The sequence below is a fragment of the Malania oleifera genome, chromosome 3, assembly GCF_029873635.1.
Source record: "Malania oleifera isolate guangnan ecotype guangnan chromosome 3, ASM2987363v1, whole genome shotgun sequence".
Lineage (NCBI taxonomy): Eukaryota > Viridiplantae > Streptophyta > Magnoliopsida > Santalales > Ximeniaceae > Malania > Malania oleifera.
This window is the reverse complement of record NC_080419.1, coordinates 6,854,670-6,876,473: the sequence shown is the minus strand read 5'-3', so window position 1 is coordinate 6,876,473 and position 21,804 is coordinate 6,854,670. Positions and strand designations below refer to the sequence as shown.

Genomic DNA, 21,804 nt, shown 5'->3' with positions numbered 1-21,804 from the left:
AAGTCTCATTTGATCCACTGCACAGTGTACAAATGTCTAGACTAAGTGCTTTGCAGGGCCTCCTTATTTTTAGCACATCACTCGGGTGATCTTATTGAAAATGAGAGTCCATGTGAAGCCCGAACTTTAAATGGAACCTTTGCTTTCCAAACAATATCAATATATATATATATATATATATATATATTTTAAAGTTTGTTGATTTAGTATGATTAGAGAAAAAAGACTTTGAAGAGAAAGACCTCAAAGTGCCCCCAATCCAAAGCCTTGTGTCCCTCCGCAGATTTGACAAGAAAGGATCCAACACACTCCACAAAAAAATTAGCTCATCTACCTCTCTTTCATTGAGATTCCTAAAAAAAATAGAAACCTCAAGAAAGAGAGCCCCCCTAATTGACATAAAAATCTGAAATTGGTGCCTCATGAATTGAGGAAAGCGTAAACAAACGTGACACCAACTACTTCAACTAAGACTCACCAACCCAAATATCCTCCTAGGAATGAATTTTATCCCCATCCTTGATTTGAAATGTGTGAACTGAAAGAAAAGAGAAGCTACCTGTGATACGAACTTCCAAGGACTTTTAAGTAGCACTGCCACTTCCTTATCAATATACACATTGAGAATGTGATCTCCCCCATCGTAATGTTTAACCTACGTACTGTGATCTGCATTACTTTGTTGATTATTGAAGTCTGTCATAGCATTACTCAATCAACCAAACCATGCCGTAGATGACTTCTTCAAACCATATAGAGCAACAAACTTTTCCCGCTGTCTTTTGGCATGAAAAACCTAGAGGAACTTTGTTGGCCTAACTAGGTTTTTCAATCTTGTTTTGATGATAACAAATGAAGGATATATTAACATGTGTTGTTAAGTGATAATGTTTCAAGATTGAACAAAGTTTTCTTGGAAGGAAGCTTAGCAATTAAAGCCAATCAAATGAAAGCTTACCGGAGTATAGAAGCAATACATGTGAAACTTAAAGCTTAAAGGCAATTGGGACTTGAAGTCAAGCTGAACCTCAAGAGATGGACAAAAAGATTGAAGACTTAGTGCTTAAAGAGTTTATGTTTAGAAAGTCGTTTGTAAGTACTTCAGTTCAAATATAATTTAGAATTATGAAGCTCATTAGGATGCATCATAGACTTAGAGACCTGTTTTTTAAAAACCCTAGAAAATGATTTTGAAAAATTACATTTGAGTTTTTTAACTTACAAGGATTTAAAAATAAAAAATGGAAAATTTTCAGAAAATGAAACTGGTCAGCCGACTGAGTAGAATACACTGAATTTTCCCAACTAACTGGCAAACATATCTATTAAAAAAAAAAATGCCCAAACGACTGACCATTTTGAACAGAGATCAGTCAGCCGACTGACAAGCCCAGCCGATTGACTCTTTTTGAACTGTGTTCAGTCAGCCGACTGACAATTTCTTGGAATTTATTTATGGCAGACAGAAGGGTCTCAGTTGCCTGTCCATCCGACTGACCCTATAAAATTACCCATCCAGTCGCCTATCCAGCCGACTGACTCTACGAGATTTTTAAATTTTGAACTTTAACGGGAAAATTCTAAAAATTAGTTTTTCAAATATGAATGTTATAAAAACTTGGTGGACACTCCAAGTAACTTGGGAAACAGGGAAACTCATCCTAAAATGTTTATAAATACTCCTTTAAACCCAAGAAATCAAATAACCAAGCAATCACATAGCATTCAAGCATTCAACTCTCAATCTCTCACAAAGCTCTTTCTTGCTCACACTCCATCTGGGAGAACTCATTTGAATTGCTGCCGATTCATAAACCTACAGTTCTAAGACAGAGTATCCTCAATCATTAAAGAACCCTTGGTGATCTCTAAACTTGAGCTTAATACTTTCTATCTTTATATTTGATTGAAGTATATTTAAGTGCTCTAACTTGTACAAATTTGCTCTGTTTTGAGAGTTATCTTGTACACTGGTTCTTGTATCTTTCTTGTTGTACTTTGACGATTCAAAGCTGATTTGTGTCGTTGAACTAAGCGTGGGCAGATCGCTTGGAGAGGTTTCTCTTCCTAAAAAAGAGAGATTTTTGTAAAAGGTTTGCCCCACTCGGAAAGGAGCATTCATAGTAGAATCCTTTGGCGGTATTAGCCAAAGGCGAGGAAGTAGGTTGGGGATAAGCCGAACCTCGTAAAAACGTGGTGTTCTTCTTTCCCTATTCTTTTAAATTTCATTACTTCATATATTGTGTGTATGTGCTAAGTGCAGGTTGTAGGGCTTAAACGTTTAATTAAAAAGAAGACTCTAAATTTAACGAAAGTAAGTTTCAATTAACTGTTTTCGGAAACCTATAAGGGAGTACGTTGGGTTAATTTGCGGAAATCTTAATTAAGAGAACACAATAAAATCAATTCAAAAACAGGGCTTGCAATTTACTTACAGGGCTGCTTACAAAAGCAAAAAGCTGAAATTCCGCAAAGGTCTTCAAATTGTGATTGGTTTGGTATTTGTGGTTGGTTACTCTTAATTTAATTGGTTGTTTAAGTTTTCTGTCAATTTGTGGATTGTTTGAGTTTTGATTGTGAATTGATTGGTTTAATTAAGTTTTGTTGTGTATTAAACAAGTAAGTACAAATTTGAAAAAGGAACTTAAAGATTTTTAATAACCCAATTCACCCCCTCCCCTCTTGGGATCACTATTCAACTTTCAAACTTCAATGTAAACTTCTTCTCCCAAGTCTCCATGTAGAAAAGCATTCTATCATCAAACTGTTGTAAATTCCTATCAAGATTTATTGCAGAAACCAAAACTCAAGATGGAATTTATCTTCTTCTACAGTAGCAAATGTGTCTCGATAATCCTCACCATTTTCTTGAGGGAGACGTGGGGAGTGATTTTAATGTTGTTCATAATACGAGGGAGAGGCCGGGGGTCTCTAGGGTGAATAGTAGGATGCAAAGATTCGGTAATTTTATTCACGATTGTGGTCTCAAAATGTTCCCTTAACTAATGGCAGTTTAACTTGGGCGGACTTAGGGGGATAGGACTTGTTCTTGCAATGATAGATCCCTCTTTACAAATGTTTGGAAAGAGCTGTTTTTGAACATTGTACAAGAGGTGTTGGTGAGACCTACCTCCAATTATGGCCCTATTCTTCTGGATTCTAATGCCATTCAATGGGGACCCATTCCCTTTAGATTTGAGAATATGTGATTTGCTCATTTGTCTCTTTGGGAAAGAATTCGGGAATGGTGGAAGCAGGTTCAAGGTGGGCAGATTTTGGGCTCTGAAGAAGCTGAGTTTCGTTAAAGATAGGGTTAAGGTTGTGGAACTAAGAGGTGTTTGGGAGTATTAGGGATCAAAAGGATAGCATTTTTAAAAGTTCAAAGGTTTAGACAGATTAGAGGAGCGTGGTTTATTGGATTAATTCCTCTTTTTATTGTGTTACAACAACAAAAACAAACCAAGCCTTAAGTCCCACTAGGTGGGGTCAGTTACATGAATCATTTTTTTTTTTTTTTTTGCCAATTTACACAATCATGGGCAATTTCCTCGAAAAAAAGAAAGTGGTTGCGGAAGGTGGGAGATTTCAAAATTATTGGCGTAGTCACTAGCATCTATAAGATTCTTGCTGAAGTTTGGTAGCTAAAGAAGTGGTAGAGAATGCTAAAAGGAGAGGAAAACAGGGCATTAATTTTAAATTAGATTATGAGAAAGCTTATGATATGGTTAATTGGGGATTCTTGGACAAGGTGATGGTTTAGAAGGACTTTGGGTTCTTATGGCTTAAATGGATCAAAGATTTCCTTAGCTTGGCCAATTTGTGTGTGATTATTAATGGTAAGCCTAGGGACTGGTTTGAGATGTTTAGGGGATAATGACAAGTGGATCCATTATCTTTGTTCTTGTTCACATTGGTCGTGGATGGTTTGAGTAGGCTGGTGTCGTGTTTTCAGGAATATGGTGTGATTAGGGGTTTGGAGGTAGGTAGGCATAAGGTAGAGGTGTCTCACTTACAATTTTCTGCTGATAATATTTCCTTTTTAGAGAATAGTACTGATAAAATTTGTAAGGTACTCACATTGCTAAAAAGTTTTTAGGAGCTTTCAGGACTGAAAATTAATTTTGTTAAAAATGGTTTTGCTGGTGTTAATTTGAGCAGCAGGGAGTTGGAAGTTTTTAGATCTCTTGCAGGGTGCGATTTGTTGTCTTCGCCCATTTTGTATCTTGGCCTTCCTCTTGGGTATAATCCATTGTGCACTGCTTTTTGGGATCTGGTGTTTGAGAGGGTAGGAAAGATAATAGAAGGGTCGAAGAAGGCTTATATTTCCCTGGGTGGTAGGATTACTCTCATCAGTGCTTGTCTCTCTAATATTCCTATTTGTACCTTTCTTTTTCAAATTTCTATGAAAGTAGCCAGGAGTTTAGAGAAGCTTATGAGGGATTTTTCGTGGTCTGTTATTAGAGAGGATAAGAGGGATCCTCTTATTAGTTGGGTGGCAGTTAGGAGACCAAAATCTGAGGGAGGCCTGGGCATTGGTAGTTTGGTTTCTAAAAACGTTTCTGTAGTAGGAAAATGGTTATTGAGATTCTTCTTAGTGTCTGGTTCCTTATGGCACAAAGTAATAAAGAGCAAGTATTCATAGGAATGGGTGGGATACTAAGGGGAGTGGAATTGGTTCTCATGTATGCCCTTGGAAATCTGTCTATCATGTTTCTGTTTTTCCTCTTTCCTCTCATTCATTTTTCTGTAAGTGTTGGGGATAGGGTTCTCTTTTGGGAAGATATGTGGGTGGGTGAGACTTCATTTGAATATGTTGTGCCCCATCTATATAGACTTTCATCTGTGCATATTTCTGAATCTATTCATCTAAGAGGGGTCTTGTGTCTTGGGACATCCACTTTTTAGGAATCTCAATGAGAGAGAGATAGAAGGGCTCACTTACCTGTTGAGTATTCTGAATTTATTCATTCCAAAACCAAGGGGGAGAGCAGGCTTTGGATTGTGGAATCTTCTGGTTCATTATCTTTAAGTTTTTATTTTTATTTTTTGTTCATCTGACCAAGTCTATTATCCCCAGCCCTTCTTCATCTGAGTACAGTAATACAGAAGGCTGCTGTTCCTTTTAAGATTTGAGCTTTCATATGGATTTTGGCTCTTAAAAGGTTTAATACAAATGACTTGCTTCAGATTCGGAGGCCTTATAAAGCTCTTAGTCCTGACATTTTCTTGATGGGTGGCAAGGAAAGAGACTAATTGTCATTTATTCCGACATTTTGAGGTGGCAAGAACAATGTGACATAATTTGTTTTCCTGCAGTGGTGAAGATTGGTATTGGTACAGTTTTGGTGGGAAGATAAAAAAGAAAAGGTTTTGTTTTTGCTATATTGTGGACTCTTTGACTTGAAATGAACACCAGGATATTCAGAGATCAGACGACTAACACATTTGATTTGGGAGAAAACGTCATTCTTGGCTGCATTTTGGGCTTATTCTTTGGGGTTTTTAAGGGTCTTTTGCTGTCTGATGTTCAGAGGATTGGAAGGCAGCAATGATGTAAATACTTTGTTTGTTTCTTTCTTTTCTCTTTTGTTTTTGCAGCGATGGAGGATGGTTAGTCCCCTTTTTCTTGTAATTATTTTTTTCTTCTTTCTTACATTAATAAAGTTTTTGTTATCTCAAAAAAGAAAGACTGTGCAACCACCAAACTTTAGTTCTTCCTTTCAGAAGCTCCATTTTCTTGCAGCTGTATCTACACAACTAGTCAACTGTCTTATCCCATGATCTTTTGAGATGATCATGGAATTCACCATCCGTCCTTCACATCAAAATGTGTGCTAACCATTTTTTGAAACATCTTAAATCGAGAAAATACTTTGTTCTTGCAGTGCATCAAGTAAACCTGAGTTGTGTGGCTATAGCAGTCAGTAATCTGTGGCCAGATAATGACACTACCTGGATGGACCCCACACATTGTAAAGAATACTCAGGAATTTTCCAGTGCTGGTTTAATATTATATACTGAAGCCTAAATCTTTTTTAGCACTGAGAGCTCTCTGGAAAATTATGGTTTTAATTTGAGCAAGATTGAACTCTGGATCTTTAAAGGCCTCCGAGCTATCTTTGTTGTATTGCTGGTTGATGGGTTCCAGGCAGAGTGTCTCAATATATCTTTGTTTAAACAAAATTTAATTAAAAGTGACAAGAGTCTTAGGGGAAGAAGTGTTGATTCATTGTGAAGTAACTCGATCTCCTAAACCTATAAGAAGATGACCACACAAACAACAATGCTTTTATCTCATAACAGGCTTTGGGAAGCTTGGTTTTTCTTTTACTTCTAATTGTCCCATAGTCTATTATGTTCTTACACGAGATGTATGTGGTTGGTTCCACATTAGCTCATCTTCTGAAAAAAAAAAAAAAATATTGAAGAATACTGGCATTGCTCTGTTGTCTATTGTGATATAAAGACATTGCACTAACCTTCCCAACCTTGCCATCACATTTCAATGGTTAACATGTAATTTTTACGAGTACCATGTAGCCACTGAAATTCAAAGCATATACAAGCACACACGTGCATGGATGCCAAGTCCCTCCTCTTTGGCACAAAATAATGAATTCATTTTTTTCTAAAAAAAAATATTTGAAGCAATTCATTATTTCACTTCAGGCTTACTTATTATTCGGAGATGAAGAGTATCTATTCATATTCCAAGAGGCTTACAGGGCTGCAATGCACTATCTGTACAATGATCCTTGGTATAAGATTGTGGCTATTATGTGCCACAAAGTAACTATGTGTTTCCTTGCCCTTTTTATATTTTTTTTCTTTTTTTAATTTTTTATTTTGGTTCTGATCCCAGCACAAACTGTCTGGTGATTTTACTGTACTTTGTAGGTATGTAGAGGTAAATATGAACTCTGGTGCTATTGTCTGGCCGCTATTTAACAGTTTGCAGGCATTCTGGCCAGGCCTCCAGGTACATGCTATGCTGTGGGATTCTCTATGAATATGCAGTTGATTGTTGGACATTGAAAATTATTATTGACAAGGAATAAGTGAAACTTATTTTTCCATTTTTTGAAAGGTTTTGGCTGGAGACATTGATCCTGCTATTCGAACGCATGCTGCTTTCTTTAGTGTTTGGAAAAGATATGGCTTCACTCCAGAGGGCTTTAATCTTGCTACACTCAGTGTTCAGGTATTCTAACTACAAATGTATGATTTCAGGGATCAATCTCTTCTTCAATCTTGGTTAAATTTTCCAGTGGATTTATAGCAGACTGTTCAAAGGTCTGATAAATTTACTGGATGTACATTATAGCTATTAAATTACTCTACCTCTACAAGCAGCTATGCTTTTCTGTTGTACTGGATAAAGTCCACTAGTTGAGGTCATGGACTGGGAGTGGCTATCTGAATATGATGGTCCTAAACTTAGCGTTTTTTTTTTGGTTTTGGTGAAGTGTGAAGTGATTGCTTTTGAATTTTTTTTAAGGGAGTGAACATGTTGCTTTTAGTACTTGAATCTGCAAACTGCTCTTTGATAGCTTAGGACTTTACCATTTGCAATGGATGATGGTTCTAGTTAGTGTACTTCGAACCACCAATTGAAATTTATTGATGGTTGGTTTGGTGTTGGGCTGGCAGTAACAAGGTGGAGGTGTAAGCAATTTTAGCTCTTCCATCTGTTGGCACTTGTTATGTCAGTTCTACAGTCTTCTCCTCTCCACATGGATTTGACAATATTAAGTAAATGCATAAGAAAGGTTGGTTCTCTCCCTTAGTTGCCATTCATGATGCTGCAGCCATTCCCCAATTCCTAGAAACCAGACAGCTGATTACTCTTTTCAATTGGATCCATTTTGTTTTGGCTCTTATGCAGCTTGGATGAATTTGTAAAGAAACCTGAAAGCTGATTACACTTTGAAAAATGGATCTATTGGTTTGTTATATAACAATTTCTAGACATTTGTATGATACATGACAGAAATGTCCATACTATTGAGATATATTTTATAATTTTTGACAATTCACCATGTTGGATAAACTTGGATTGTAAAATGACTTTTGAAGTATATATATATATTTATGAGTAGAGGGTGGGTCTTGGATCAATGGTAAGGTTGCTCTTCTGTGGCCGGTTGGCCATGGGTTCAAGTTTAAAGGAAACAATCTATCTACATAAAAGTACGGGTAAGGCTATGTAGATTGCAACAACCCTCCCCCTACCTTGCAAAGGGGGAGCCTTGTGGCCCGGGGATGCCCTTTATATATATATATATATAATGTATATTCTTATGTGTGGTGGTGAGATATAGCGAGGATAGAATAGAATTTGTGCTGCAATTGGACATTTGACGCATCCAATCATCTAAAGTGACTCAACAATATTGAGATAAATTTTGTTATTTTGGACTACTGACAGGCTTTATTAATTGTGTTGGATTGTCAATGGATACTGGGATTCTTATAAAACTAGGAATTAGAGTCGTAAGAGTAAAACTGCCTTTTTATTATTTCAGATTGTAAGATCAATTGCTTTTTCCCCGATGTGTTGACATTCCTTTTTTTTTTTTTCTCATTCTAGTTATTGATGTTAAGGCTTGATATACATTTTTGGCCCACAAACTAACAACTTGAAGCTTTTAGGTAAAGCAGTAATCTAACATAGTATTAGAGTTGGTTACTAGGAGGTCTAGGGTTTGAGTCTTGTTATCGCACTTAATGTAAGTTTGTTTAAAAAATTGTCTTGTTCCCAGTGTGGGTGTTATTCATTGTTGTTATCTCACCATGTTTATTGTGTGATGTTTAAAAATTATTTTGATCCCAATATGGGTGTATATCAAGCCTTAAAACTCCCCAGCATGTGCAGTCTAATTGCATGCGGAGAGATAATACACCATGAATAACACCCATATTGAGAACACGATAATTTTTTTAACAAACTGACGTTAAATGTGGACAACAAGATTATACCCCGAACCTTCTGGTAACCAACTCTAATACCATGTTAGATTACTACACTACCTAAAAGCTTGTTAGGTTATGGGCCAACAATATATATCAAGCCTTAACACTCCACACATGCAACCCAATTGCATGTGGAGAGATAACACACAATGAATAACACCCATATTGGGAACAAGATAATTTTTTTTTAACAAACTTACATTAAACGCGGGCAACAGGACTAGAACTCGAGGCCTCTTGGTAACTTGCTCTAATACCATGTTAGGTTACAATTTAAGTTGTTAGATTGTGTGCCAACAATGAATATTAGGGCTTAACACTCCCTTGCAAGTGTAGCCCAACAGCACGTGGGGAGATAAACAAACAATAAACACCACCCATTATAAGGAATAATATGATTCTTAAGAAATGAGAATAAACATGGGCAAAAAGACTAGAACCTATGACCTCCTGGTAATCAGCTCTGGTACCATATTAAATTACTACTTCACCTAACTGACATGGGAAGGAGTGAAGAAAATTAAAGATACAACCAAATGTCTGTGATGGGAATGTTCCCATTCATATGTTCGTGATCCACATCTATGAATTGAAGGTTCAAATGATCAATTTTGCAATCAGTTGTTAGAATCAATTGGTCTTCAATTTTGCATCAACAGGCACAGAGACTCATCATTTCTTGCATTGTGATTTTGCTGGAAGGTTTAGAATAAGTTATTCAATTATTTTGGAGAAAGTTGGCTTTGTCCAAGAACAATGGAGGAGTTTTTGGTAATATCTTTTGTGGGTTTAGGGAGGAGGAACTAAGGTATTGCTTTATTGAATTGAGCTTTATTTGTAGTATTATAGGGCTTGCGAAAGGAACAAAAACTTGCATATTTTTTTAGGGAGGAAGACTCGATATTGTTGGCATGGAAAAGGTGATTTTTATGGCTTCTTTGTGGTGCGTGGGCAATGTAAATCTTAAGGGGATGTGTTTGACGGATGTTTAGCGGGATTGGAAGTCCCGTCTAAGGCTGTGATGATTTGAGTTTGCTGTATTTTATTTTTCGTATTTTATTTTTTATGTTTTGTTTTTCTAGGAATTCCCAAATTTTGTTGAGGAGATATCTTCTCTGGAGTGTGCATTCTTTCTTTATCTAAAGAATTTATTTTTCTATCCAAATAAATAAATAAATGGTGTTGACTTGACTGTTTTGTGTTGTCATCTTTCTTTGGTTGAGTGGCATGTATTTCCACGGTGCTTGTTTTGCCAATTATGAAGCTTGACTATGCAATCCTACTCACATTGGGTGTAGTGCTTAGGTGGTTTGACCAATAGTGGGCAAAGAAATCTTGAATGACAATGTGGGCGGGGCTTTTTGTGGAATACAAATAACCTCTGGGAGCTTCCCTTGAACCAATAACGCGTTGATCAAGTTGCCACCAAAGCCACGAAGAACTATCTAAATTGATTTTTTCTACTGATAAGTTCTATTGCGTCACTAGAAAATAGGGCTTCAATTCACAACACACGCTATATATATATAGCATGAATAGTGTAAATCATTTTGTAGACAAAAATACAATTATCTATTAAAAGTAAGACAAAATGGTCAAGAATATAGTTAAGTTCCACTAAATTTGGATAAAATTTTAATGTCGTCCATATATAAACTTGACTTTTGAAAAATAAATTTTAAAAGAAGATGGTTGTTGGGCTCCCTATTTTTAATCTTTATATATATATATATGTAAGTACTTGTAAATATGTCACATGCATTGCACGTGATTGTATAATATTTAATTAAATATTTTGATAATTTTTAATAAATTACATATATTTAAAATAAACTAATAATATATTGTCATAAATTAGTTTACAAATATAAGTGCGAATATTGAAATTTATTTGTAAATTTAATATTTTTTTTAAAATTAAAAAATAAAAATATCGACATGAAATGCTATTATGTAAGTACAAGAACAAAAATTTTTAAAAAAATATAAGATATGACATGGCAAGAATACTTTAATTAAAGTTATGAGAAATATTAAATTTTAATATTTACATAATATTATAGATAAAAATTATAAGTAGATTTTCATTATTTTTTATTTTACAAAAATCTTAGTATATGACTTCATCAATTCCCATGAAAATATTAATAACTTCATCATTTCCAAATTTTGATTTGCTACCTAGAATCTTCATTATTAATAACTAGGGACGGAGTAGAGACTGAGTTAGAATTATGGAGAGAAGCTTTGGAATCTAGAGGCTTTAGGATAAGTAGAAATAAGACAGAATATGTGAAATGCAATTTTAGTAATGATATGAGGAATATTGGAGACAAAGTTAAACTTGATGATGAAAAAATAAATAGCACTTGTAGATTTTGATACCTTGGATTTATTATGCAAGCTGAAGGAGAAATTGAAGATGATGTAATGCATATAGTTAAAGCAAGTTGGGTAAAATGGAGAAGTGCTTCAAGTGTGCTCTGTGAATACCCTTAGAATTGAAAGGGAAGTTTTATAGGGCAGCTATAAGACCAGCTATGCTATATGAATCAGAATGTTGGGCAATGAAGAAATATAATATTCAAAAAGTAAAAGTTGCCGAGATGAGAATGCTTAGATGGATGAGTTGTATAACATTGAAAGATAAATTAAGGAATGAACATATTCGTGATAAGTTAGGTGTAGCTCCTATAGAAGATAAGATAAGGGAGGGACGACTCAGATGGTATGGACACTTGCAACGTAGGCCACATAGTACACCTATGTGCACCTGTGAGGAAGAGTGACTCAGTTACTATTTTTTGGGGGGGAGGGGGGCAGTAGAAGGGGTAGGGGTAGACCTAAAATAACTTGGGAGGAGATAGTGAGTAAGGATTTAATATCCTTGAATCTATCAAAAGAAATGGTCTATGATCGCATAAATTGGCGGAAAAGGATTCATATAACCGACCTCACTTAGTGAGACTAAGACTTGGTTTTGTTGTTGTTTGATTGATTTTTTATTTTATTTTAGCAATATTTTGTATTGCTGTTAAAATGTAGAGACATTTTTTCCAAAAAATGATTTACTTCATTTGTACTTTTATTAATTTTTTCTTATGGTGTAGTCTGTGTAGATATAGATGTAAATATTATATATGACATTTTTTTTTTTTAACAAAATGAATGTTATTTTCTATAAATTCAAAATTAACTTTGACATTGTAAATGTAGTTTTTTTATAATTTTGGTTGAATTTACTTTCTATATATCTTATAGGAATTTACTTTTAAGAATATTTGATCTTACTTGCGAAAGTTAGGAATATTTCTGGCAATAAAATGATTTGCACCATCTATACTTGCATATATAATATATAAATTTACCTCTTTTAGGAATGTGTATCTTATACAAATTTACTTTTAGAAATAAGGATACTTTTGTTCACAAATTAATTTACAATACATCTTTTAGGAGTTTTTAGTCTTTCTTTCAAAAAATAAAAATATTTTTGTGCATGAAATATTTGCACTGTTTGTAATTTTATGTAAAAAATTTTGTGGGCAAATTATACACTTACCTATTAAAGGTAAGACGAAATGTTCCAAAAAATAATTAGGTTTTAGGCATGGAGGACTCAAGTTTGAGTCCAATTGGGAGTTAACAAGGGCCTCTATGCAAAAGATAATTTAGTGCCTACTGGGCCTCCATTTTAGGCCCTATCATTTGATAAGCATCAAGGGCATTCAGGCCTATCTTAGGAAGGCTCTCTAAAGCAAGCCCTGTACTCAACCTAGGCCTAGAAAGTTGGATCCAGTAGCATTCAGGCCCAAAGTTCAATCTACTATTTTACTGAGAGGCTTCTGGATTCTCTTCCTTTTCTGAAGCAGGCCCTTTGCTCATCGCAGGCCCAAAAATTTGGATCTAATGGAATTCAGGTACAAAGTTCAAAATACTGTATAAATTAGTAGCCTTTGGATTCTTCTCCTTCTCCAAAGCAGGCCCAAGTTCAACTTGCTTCGGTTTTGGAGAAAGATCAAGAAGCTATTTTCTCTTCACTGGAAGGCAACTTCAATCCATTTACTCTTGGGTTTTGGTTGATGTTTCTGCACCTTTATTGGATATCATGCAGAGGAGTTCACTTCAAGTGACTCTCCAATGATAGGTGTTGAAAGGGGGATTATAGTAAAGGATTTAGAAGCTGGTGTGGATAGGATTAATAAGAAAATGATGGTTTTAGGAGTGAGGGTGAATCTTTTGCTATGGGGTAACTTTGATAAATTTAGAGGCCAAAAGGTTTATGCTCTTCTGAAGGTAGTTCAGATGGGTGTGGAAATGAGGAAAAGATTATCCATTCTTGGACTTAAATAGATGGACCAGGGGCACACAGCTGAGTATACGAGGAAAAAGTGAGAACAAAGGAGACTTAGGGAAGAAACTGGGAGTTTACCATCTAGGATAGAGGATGGAATTTTATTGATGAGAGAGCAAGCAAAGAGCGCAACATCACTCCAAAAAAAACTCTAGGGACATTCATTTGATACGATATGGTACAAGTGACTTTGAGAAATGTCTGTTTTTTCTGCTTTGCAACTTCATTTTCTTGTGGGGTGTGGGTACAAGATGACTGATGGATCATAACGGAGTTAGTCATATTGGTAGTAAATTGGGTACTAAAGTAGTCCTTGGCAGTATGGCTACGAAGTGTCTTGACTGGCATATCATAATTAAACTGAGTACTTAGATCATCATTGAATACAACCAAATCATCTTGGAGGCTGGAGTAGTCATCAAAAAATGTAACTAAGTATTTTAAACCACAGCTTTGATGTGGGATGACTAGGAACCCAAAAAATCAGAATGAAGTAACATGAAAGGACTAACTACCCATTTATGGATTCAGGAAGCAAAGGGAAAATATTGATATTTCCCAATCGAGAAGACCCGCACTCAAGATTAGTCACAGGACTGAAAGTAGGAACTAGCTGTTTTAACTTGTGCAAATACGGAGACCATGATGACAATGGATTTGAAGTGGTGTAGTAGCGACATTGCAGGCAATGGGAGGAGACAGCGACTCAAAGTAATAAAGTCCACTAGCCCCACATCCTGTGCCAATTATCTTCCTCATCATCCAATCCTGAATAACCATAGAATTAGGAAAGAGGGTTAAAAAAAATTTAGGATTTTGTAATCTTACTAACAGAGATGAAACTGGAGGGGAATTTAGGAAATTAAGAAACAGAAGAAAGGGTGATGGAGAAGAATTTATTGTTCCTATCCGCTTAACTATAGTAGTGGACCCATCAGGTAGGTTGACTTGGGGTAGATTTTTAGAATACTGGAGGCTAGAAAAGAAGTTTATTGCACTTGTCATATGGTCAATGAATGCAGAGTTGATAGCCCAAGGACTAGTGAAAGAGATACTAGATGATGCATAGACTGTAGGATTTCCTTTTTGAGCTGAGGATGCAATGTGATGAGATGCTTGTTAGGATGCCTGGTACCATAGAAACCTTAAATACTCCTCTAATCCTATGAGATAGTTATAGTATGTTATTCACCCAAACAAGTGATTGATGATGGTAACATGCTTTTGGGATTTGGGGACTCCATCCCACCACACACAACCTCGATACAACAGCAAATCAAAATCACAGCGAACAACATCCTTTTGGAGTTTATGGACACCATCCAATACACAAACTTTGACAACTAGAGCAAACCACAAGCAGACCACGGACAAGATAAAAGCGAATCACAAACAAAACAAATACCACTGTTTTAGGCCTCAAAAACTCAATAAACATTGTCAAATAGCTTCGGGTATTACCAAACAATTATTCCCAAAATGCGTCACTTGAGCAACTAAAAAAGTTGAGATATTTGAACAAATAGCATGACAAATAAACTTGATATTTTGGTGTAGGGAAGGATTCAAGACATTCAAGATGAAATTGGTGCAAAAGGGTTGCTCAAACATTCGCGCATTGCCACATGGAGTTGGAGCTACTGGCTTTTGGTCGGCTTGTGGTGGCACATGGGGGCTCCTGTGGCTATGAAATTTTGCAGGCTAGCAGATTGGCAAGTTTTGTGGCTTGGTTTTGCAAAATATGAGGAGTTTCTTGAGGTTTTGAAAAAAACAGCAGTGTCCAGGATTTTTCTAGTGATTGCATTGTTTTCTGGCAACTATTGAACCTGCTTCTGGTCTTTGGTGATGTAGATGATCCTTCTATGGCAGCAGGTTTGCTTGGGTATGATGTTTAGGGTTTCATTTGGTGACGGCTATGCATTTAGCATTTTGCTTGGATCTTGCTCTAGTATCGTGTTCAATAATAGGGTAAAATGGATGACCTAATGTCAACCGTAATCCTAGGTCTCTCCCTCTATTTATAATGTATGTCCAGTAAATTCCAATGACCATAATACCCTTACTCACACATAGTAACATAACAGTAGCACATACTAATAATTCTAAATGACCAAAATGTCCATTAACAATACAAAAAGTATATAATTAATAGTTAACATTATCAATGAAACATAGTTATATATTGAGAATTTTTGCAAAAGTAAACAAACAAGGGAAATGAATTTGTATTTATTAGAATTGAATATTCATCATTTATAATATATTCAACTATAATATTTTATAGTTTTTAATTAGCATGTCCTTGGCTTGTCATGCCAAATATTTAAAACATTTATTTTATTCTTGTATTTGTGTTGTATTGTAACATTGTTACATGTCTCTGTCAATGCCCATATTTTATAGTTGTCAAGAAAATATAAAATCAAATAAATAGCTGTTGAACAATTGAGTAAAATGGAAAAACTCCCCTCAACGATAGGTCTCTCCCTTAATTTATAATATGTGTCAAGTACATTCCAATGATCATAATACCTTTGCTAATTCACACTTACTAACAAAACACTAGCACATACTAGTAATGCTAAATGATCAAAATAACTATTAACACTCCCCCTCAAGCTGGAGCATTTATATTATATGCTCCTAGCTTGTTACAAATGAATTTAACATGAGCATCTCCCAAGTATTTAGTGAATAAATAAGCAAGCTACAAATCAGACTTCACGTGAGTGGTTGTAAAGAGCTTCTGCACAAGTTTCTCCCAAATAAAGTGGCAATATGCTTTGGCTACTCATGGAGGACTAGGTTGGAAGCAGTATGAATAGTAGCTGAATTATCACATATCAACTTCGTAGATTGAGAATATGGAAAACCTAGTTCTTCCAACTTGTTCTTTAGCCAAGCAAGTGCACATGTGTGAACCATGGCCCTATAGTCTGACTCAATACTTGTCCTGGCCAACATAGTTTATTTCTTATTCTTCCAAGAAGCCAAATTACCACCACCAACAAAGATATAGTACCTGGTTGTAGATCTTCTTTCGAAAGGTGACCCGGCTCAATTTTCATCTATATATCCCTGAATATGAATGTGATCCCAATCCTAATATAAGTGATCTCTCCTAAATGCACCTTTGAGATATTACAAGATGCGAGAATATTGCATCTTAGTGACTTGTTGGAGAATCGAGAAACTAAATCATAACACTTGTTGTGAAAGATATGTTTGATTAGGTGATTGAGAGATAATTGAACTTTCCAACAAGTCTTTAGTACTATCTTGGGTTAAGCAAAAAATCACCCATATTTGTTGGAGTCTGTGGGTGTATCACCAAGTTTGGGTCCCAACAACCCAATCTCATCTAAAAGATTAAGAACATAAGGTTCCCATATGAGACCTCGATACTTCTATACCCAAGAAGTACTTCATTGGTCCCAAGTCTTTTGATTTGAAATTAGTCTATAGGAAAATCTTTAGGTCCTCGATGCCTTGATCATCATCACCAATAATTACAATATCATCCACATAAACAATAAGCAATATCCTGTCGGATGGAGTATGGTGACGAAAAAATATAGAGTAACCTACTACACATTGTCAATGGCCAAACTCAAGTATTACAACACTGAATTGACCTAGCTGATAAAATATAGAGTGATCTACTGCACACTTTAAAGGGCCAAACTTAAGTACTATAGTATTGAATCGACCAAACCATGTATGGGAAACTATCTTAAACCATACTATGATTTCTTGAGCCGATGCACTTAGTCTGACTCTCCTTGAGCAAAGAACTCGAGTGGTTCTTTTATATAGACCTCCTTTTGAAAATCACCATGCAAAAAGGCATCTTTCTCATCCAACTGATGTAGTGGCCAAAGAAAAGTAGTGGCTAAGGAGATGAACAAACATATTGAGGCAAATTTACCAACTAGAGAGAATGTGTTTGAATCATCCAAACCACCACCTGAGTATGCCCCTTAGCAACAAAGTGGGCCTTTAAACAAGCCATAGAACCATTAGGATTGACATTCACATTGCACATCCAGTGACAACCAACCACAAACTTATTAAGAGGAAGATGTAATAAATATCAAGTATCATTATCACAACGCACACATCTCTTCAACCATTACAGCCCTCCACCCAGAATAGGATAAGGCTTTAGAAATAGATTTTGGAAGAGCAATAGAAAATAGAGTAGTAGCAAAGAAGTAATATGAGGGTGAACAAGAAATCATGACAAGCAAAATTTGAGATTGGATGTTGGGTACAACCGTGTTGACCTTTCTAAACAGTTATAGAAGGGTCAATATCATGGGAAACAAGATCATTTGATGAGGGAACTAAAGGTGCATAATTTGAGAAGGCTCTCCTCCCTTGAGTTGCCATGTGTATATCTGTTAAGTGGGATGATCCAAGTGAGAAGAGGGACTCAAACTAGATGAAGATGTAGGAAGATTGGGCATAGATAGTAATTTAGGATCTGGAAGGCAACATAAAGGAAAGGACTCATCAAGGTTAATAGAACTCAAGGAATCAACGTAGTATGGTGTATACTTAAAAAAGGTAACATAAGCAGAGACAAAGAATTAATGAAAAGTACAAAGGATAAAGGACACACAATCGGATGTAACAAGGAAGAAGGGAGAACAAAGGAGCCTTTGGGAAGATAATATGGGATTTTACCACCAAGGACAGAGAATGTCATTTTATTTATGAGAGAGCAAACATTGAGCATGACATCACTCCAAAAAAACTTTGGGACCATTCATTTGATATGAGTGACTTCTAGAATATGTTTGTTTTTCCGCTTTGCGACTTCATTTTGTTGTGGAGTGTGAACAGAGGATGACTGATGGATTATACTAGAATTAGTCATTTAAGCAATGAATTGGGTGTTGATATACTCCTTAACATTATCACTACAAAGTATCGTGACTAGCATATCAAAATGAGTTTTTATTTGAGAAAAGAAAGCACCAACGATGTTAAATAACTTAGAAGATCTTCATTAAATATAACTAAGTCATCCTGGAGTAGACATCGGCAAGTGTAACAAAGTGCCGAAACCCCAACTTCGATGAGACATGGCTAGGACCCCAAATATCTAAATGGACCAGTAAGAAAGGACTAAGCAGCCATTTCCTGACCTAGGAAGCAAAGGGAACACAATGATGTTCTCCCAATTAACAAGATTCACACTTAAGATTAGACTCAAAACTCAATATAGGAGCTAGTTGTTTCAACTTGTCCAAAGACAGTTGACCAAGGAGACATGGATTTGAAGTGGTATAGCATCACATGTGCAGGCAATGGGAGGAGACAGTGACTTAAAGTAGTAAAATCTAGGAGCCTCACGTCTCATGCCAATTGTAGTAGCAAAGAGAGATGGAAAGAGTAGGATTTACTATTCTTATTCCCTTAACTGTAGTAGCAAACCCATCAGCAAGGGACACTTGAGGTAGATTTTTAGGTACTGGAGGGTAGAAAAGAAGTTGGTTACACTTGTCATATAGTCAGTGGTGGCAATGTCGATAACCAAGAACTAGTGAGAGAGATGCTAGATGACATACATATTGTAGGATTACCCTTTTGAGCAAAAGATGCAATGTCATGAGATGCTTGTTGGGATGCTTGATATTTTAAGAACCTTGAATACTCTTCCTTCGAGACGGTTATAGTACGTTGTTCACTTGAACAAGTGCCTAACAAGGGAAACACATTTTTGGGATTTGGCAGCCATTCTAACACACACACACTACCTCAATACAAAAGCAATCCAAAATATACAGCAAACAAAATGCTCTTGGAATTCCAAAAGTGAACACTTCTAGACCAACCAAGACAACCACAAACGAGTCAACCACTGATTCAACCACGAACAAGTCACTAATATTCGGACATAGCACTGCCACATTCCCCAAAAAATTAGCCTACAGACACTGCCACCGCCACAAGGCACCAACCAATCACCTTAATAATACGAAAGAACAACTAATGAATCGCCACAAGTGAATGATTGGAAAAGGTTGAATCTTTGTACAAAAAAAACATAAAAAGGACCAGCAACTTGATGTTATGGTCTATGGAAGGATTTAAAGCATTCCGGAAGAAATCGAAGGCAAAACTAGCCGGAAACAGCTCTCACGCACTAGCACGTGGAGGTGCCGGGTGGTCTTCCAGCGACAAAATTTCACACCTACAAATCAGAGGGTTTTGTGAATGGTTATGGTGTTGGTTTTGTGAAATATGGAAGCATTATTGAGATTTTGAAGAAGGCAGTGCTGTCCAGGAAGTTTGTGGAGGCTGCAGTGTTTTCCTGACAACGTATATTACCGTATCTGCATGTACAGCCCTACTTTCACCTCTGTACTTGATTCTAACCTCTAAAAGTATGGATGATCCTCCTACAGCAGCAGATTTGCATAGGATGATCAGGTTTGGGGTTTGGTTTGATGATAGGGTTTAGGTCGAATCTTGCTTTGATACCATGTTTGAATAATTGGGTAAAACAGAAGACTGTCCCTCAATGATAGGTCTCTGCCTCTATATACAATATATGTCAAGTACATACCAATGGCCATAATAACCCTACTAACTCACACTTACTAACATAACTCTAGCACATACTAGTAATGCTAAATGATCAAAATAACCATTAATAATTACTTTAGTAGTAGTACTTGAATTTATAAACACAATTGTGTTAGCATATTATCAATCTATTTTAAAAAACATCTGAGTTATATTATAAATTATTTAAACATATTACTCAAGATTAATCACTTGCAATCACATGCAATGAATGTAACATGCGCACACACACACGCACACACACACACACACATATATATATATATATATGTACTTGCTACTTGTGAGTTGGTATGTTCATTCAAGTCATCGCATCAAAACATTACTTTTCGAGTCCATGTTCATACAACATGGCTTTTTGGATCTCTTTGAACTAGCTCCATATTTACGTTCAAATTTTGCTTCTTTCTTGGAAAATGATAGCTTCCTTCGTACTAGTAGTAGATCTCTCATTTGTCTGTTGTCACATAATCGTCTCTCTAGAATTATTCATGAAACTTTGCCTGCTTACAGCATGGCCAGAAAAGCTATCCTCTGCGTCCAGAGTTAATTGAGAGCACATTCTGGCTTTACAAAGCTACCCGAGATCCCAGGTGAACCATTTTGATTTGATTTAAATATTTTTTTATAATGGCTATTTTGCTTCATTTTGTTTTTTGTTTTTTGTTTTAAATTAATATATAATACTTTATATACTGTTAAAATAGCATTAATTGAAAATTGTTAGCTTGATAATTGTTGTCTATCTGATTTCTAAACTATATCTTGTAATTTGGTTGACATATTTTGCATTTTATGTGAAAAATATACCTCCGCAAGTTATTTGAAATTGGGAATGTTAGTTGTATATTTTGTGTCTTTTTGGTGCTATCACCAGTATAATTTCTGCTTATGATATGAATAATCCTTTCTAATTGTAACCAACATCTTAAATTTTGATTTTTGACTATTTTTAAGGATTCAAAAATATGGAAATTTCAATGCTGATGTCTGGAAATTAGTTTTAAGGCATGGAGCTCTTTTGTGAAAGTTTAGAAATTCTATGGACCATTGTTACCTAGCATGCGCAGCACTCTGGTACGTGGAATGGGAGCGGGAATGGGATCGTAGGGTGGTGCATGCTCTAAAATGTGGAATGTAGGGGTATGCTTAAATAGATATATTGGTGAAAAAGTGTAATGACATTTGTATATTTTGGAGAGGACACTGAGGTGTTTCTAAATGCAAAAGATTAATAATGATAGAAATAGACTTAATATGTGCTGATTCCGCACTTTTAACTATTCATACCAGTACTTGGTTCTCTAGGGTGTTAGCATTTTCTGGTAACTATGATTTGGACAATAATGCAAGAAGTAGAACCAAAATGTTATAAATAAAATACATCAGTGTATGTTGTGTACAGGGTGCAAAAACTGACATATAATCATGCTCAATACTGTAACATAATAATCATATTAAACGTATTCAATTAACATTAATAAAATTCATAAATTAGTTAGATATTATTTATTAGGCAAATAGAGATAATTTTAGACATAAATTAAATGGTCAAAATAAAACTTTGTAGCTAATATCCAGTTCCCTGCCATTAAAACAACTGTTGTAGCTACTATCTAAGTTTAATTTCTCTTATAATTTCTAAAGTTGTCGTAATAATCTTTAGTTTTAATTTTATTAGACAAATTGAGAGAAATTTTTCTATTTGGATTTGAATCTCAAATTTGAATTTGGAAAAAATTTCATTATATATTTAAATTTTCAACAATTTTTACTGAAATTTCAAAATTTTGATAAATTTCGGATGATTTATTGAATTTTTTATGAAATTTTTTTAACATGGAATTTGACTGCCATTTCAATTTTGAGGGCGGTGAAA

General features: G+C 35.5%; 1 protein-coding gene across 2 annotated transcripts in view; it reads left to right on the top strand.

The window, feature by feature from the left end:
- LOC131152384 (alpha-mannosidase I MNS4) overlaps positions 1–21,804 on the top strand; it is a 124,139-nt gene that overhangs the window by 83,635 nt on the left and 18,700 nt on the right. The window contains exons 10-13 of one of the 2 annotated variants that reach the window (XM_058104235.1): positions 6,671–6,759; positions 6,899–6,980; positions 7,089–7,202; positions 20,439–20,518. In XM_058104235.1, the coding sequence (XP_057960218.1) occupies positions 6,671–6,759; positions 6,899–6,980; positions 7,089–7,202; positions 20,439–20,518 (365 nt within the window). The remainder of the gene's footprint in view (positions 1–6,670; positions 6,760–6,898; positions 6,981–7,088; positions 7,203–20,438; positions 20,519–21,804) is intronic. The other variant, XM_058104236.1, reaches the window with a different exon arrangement.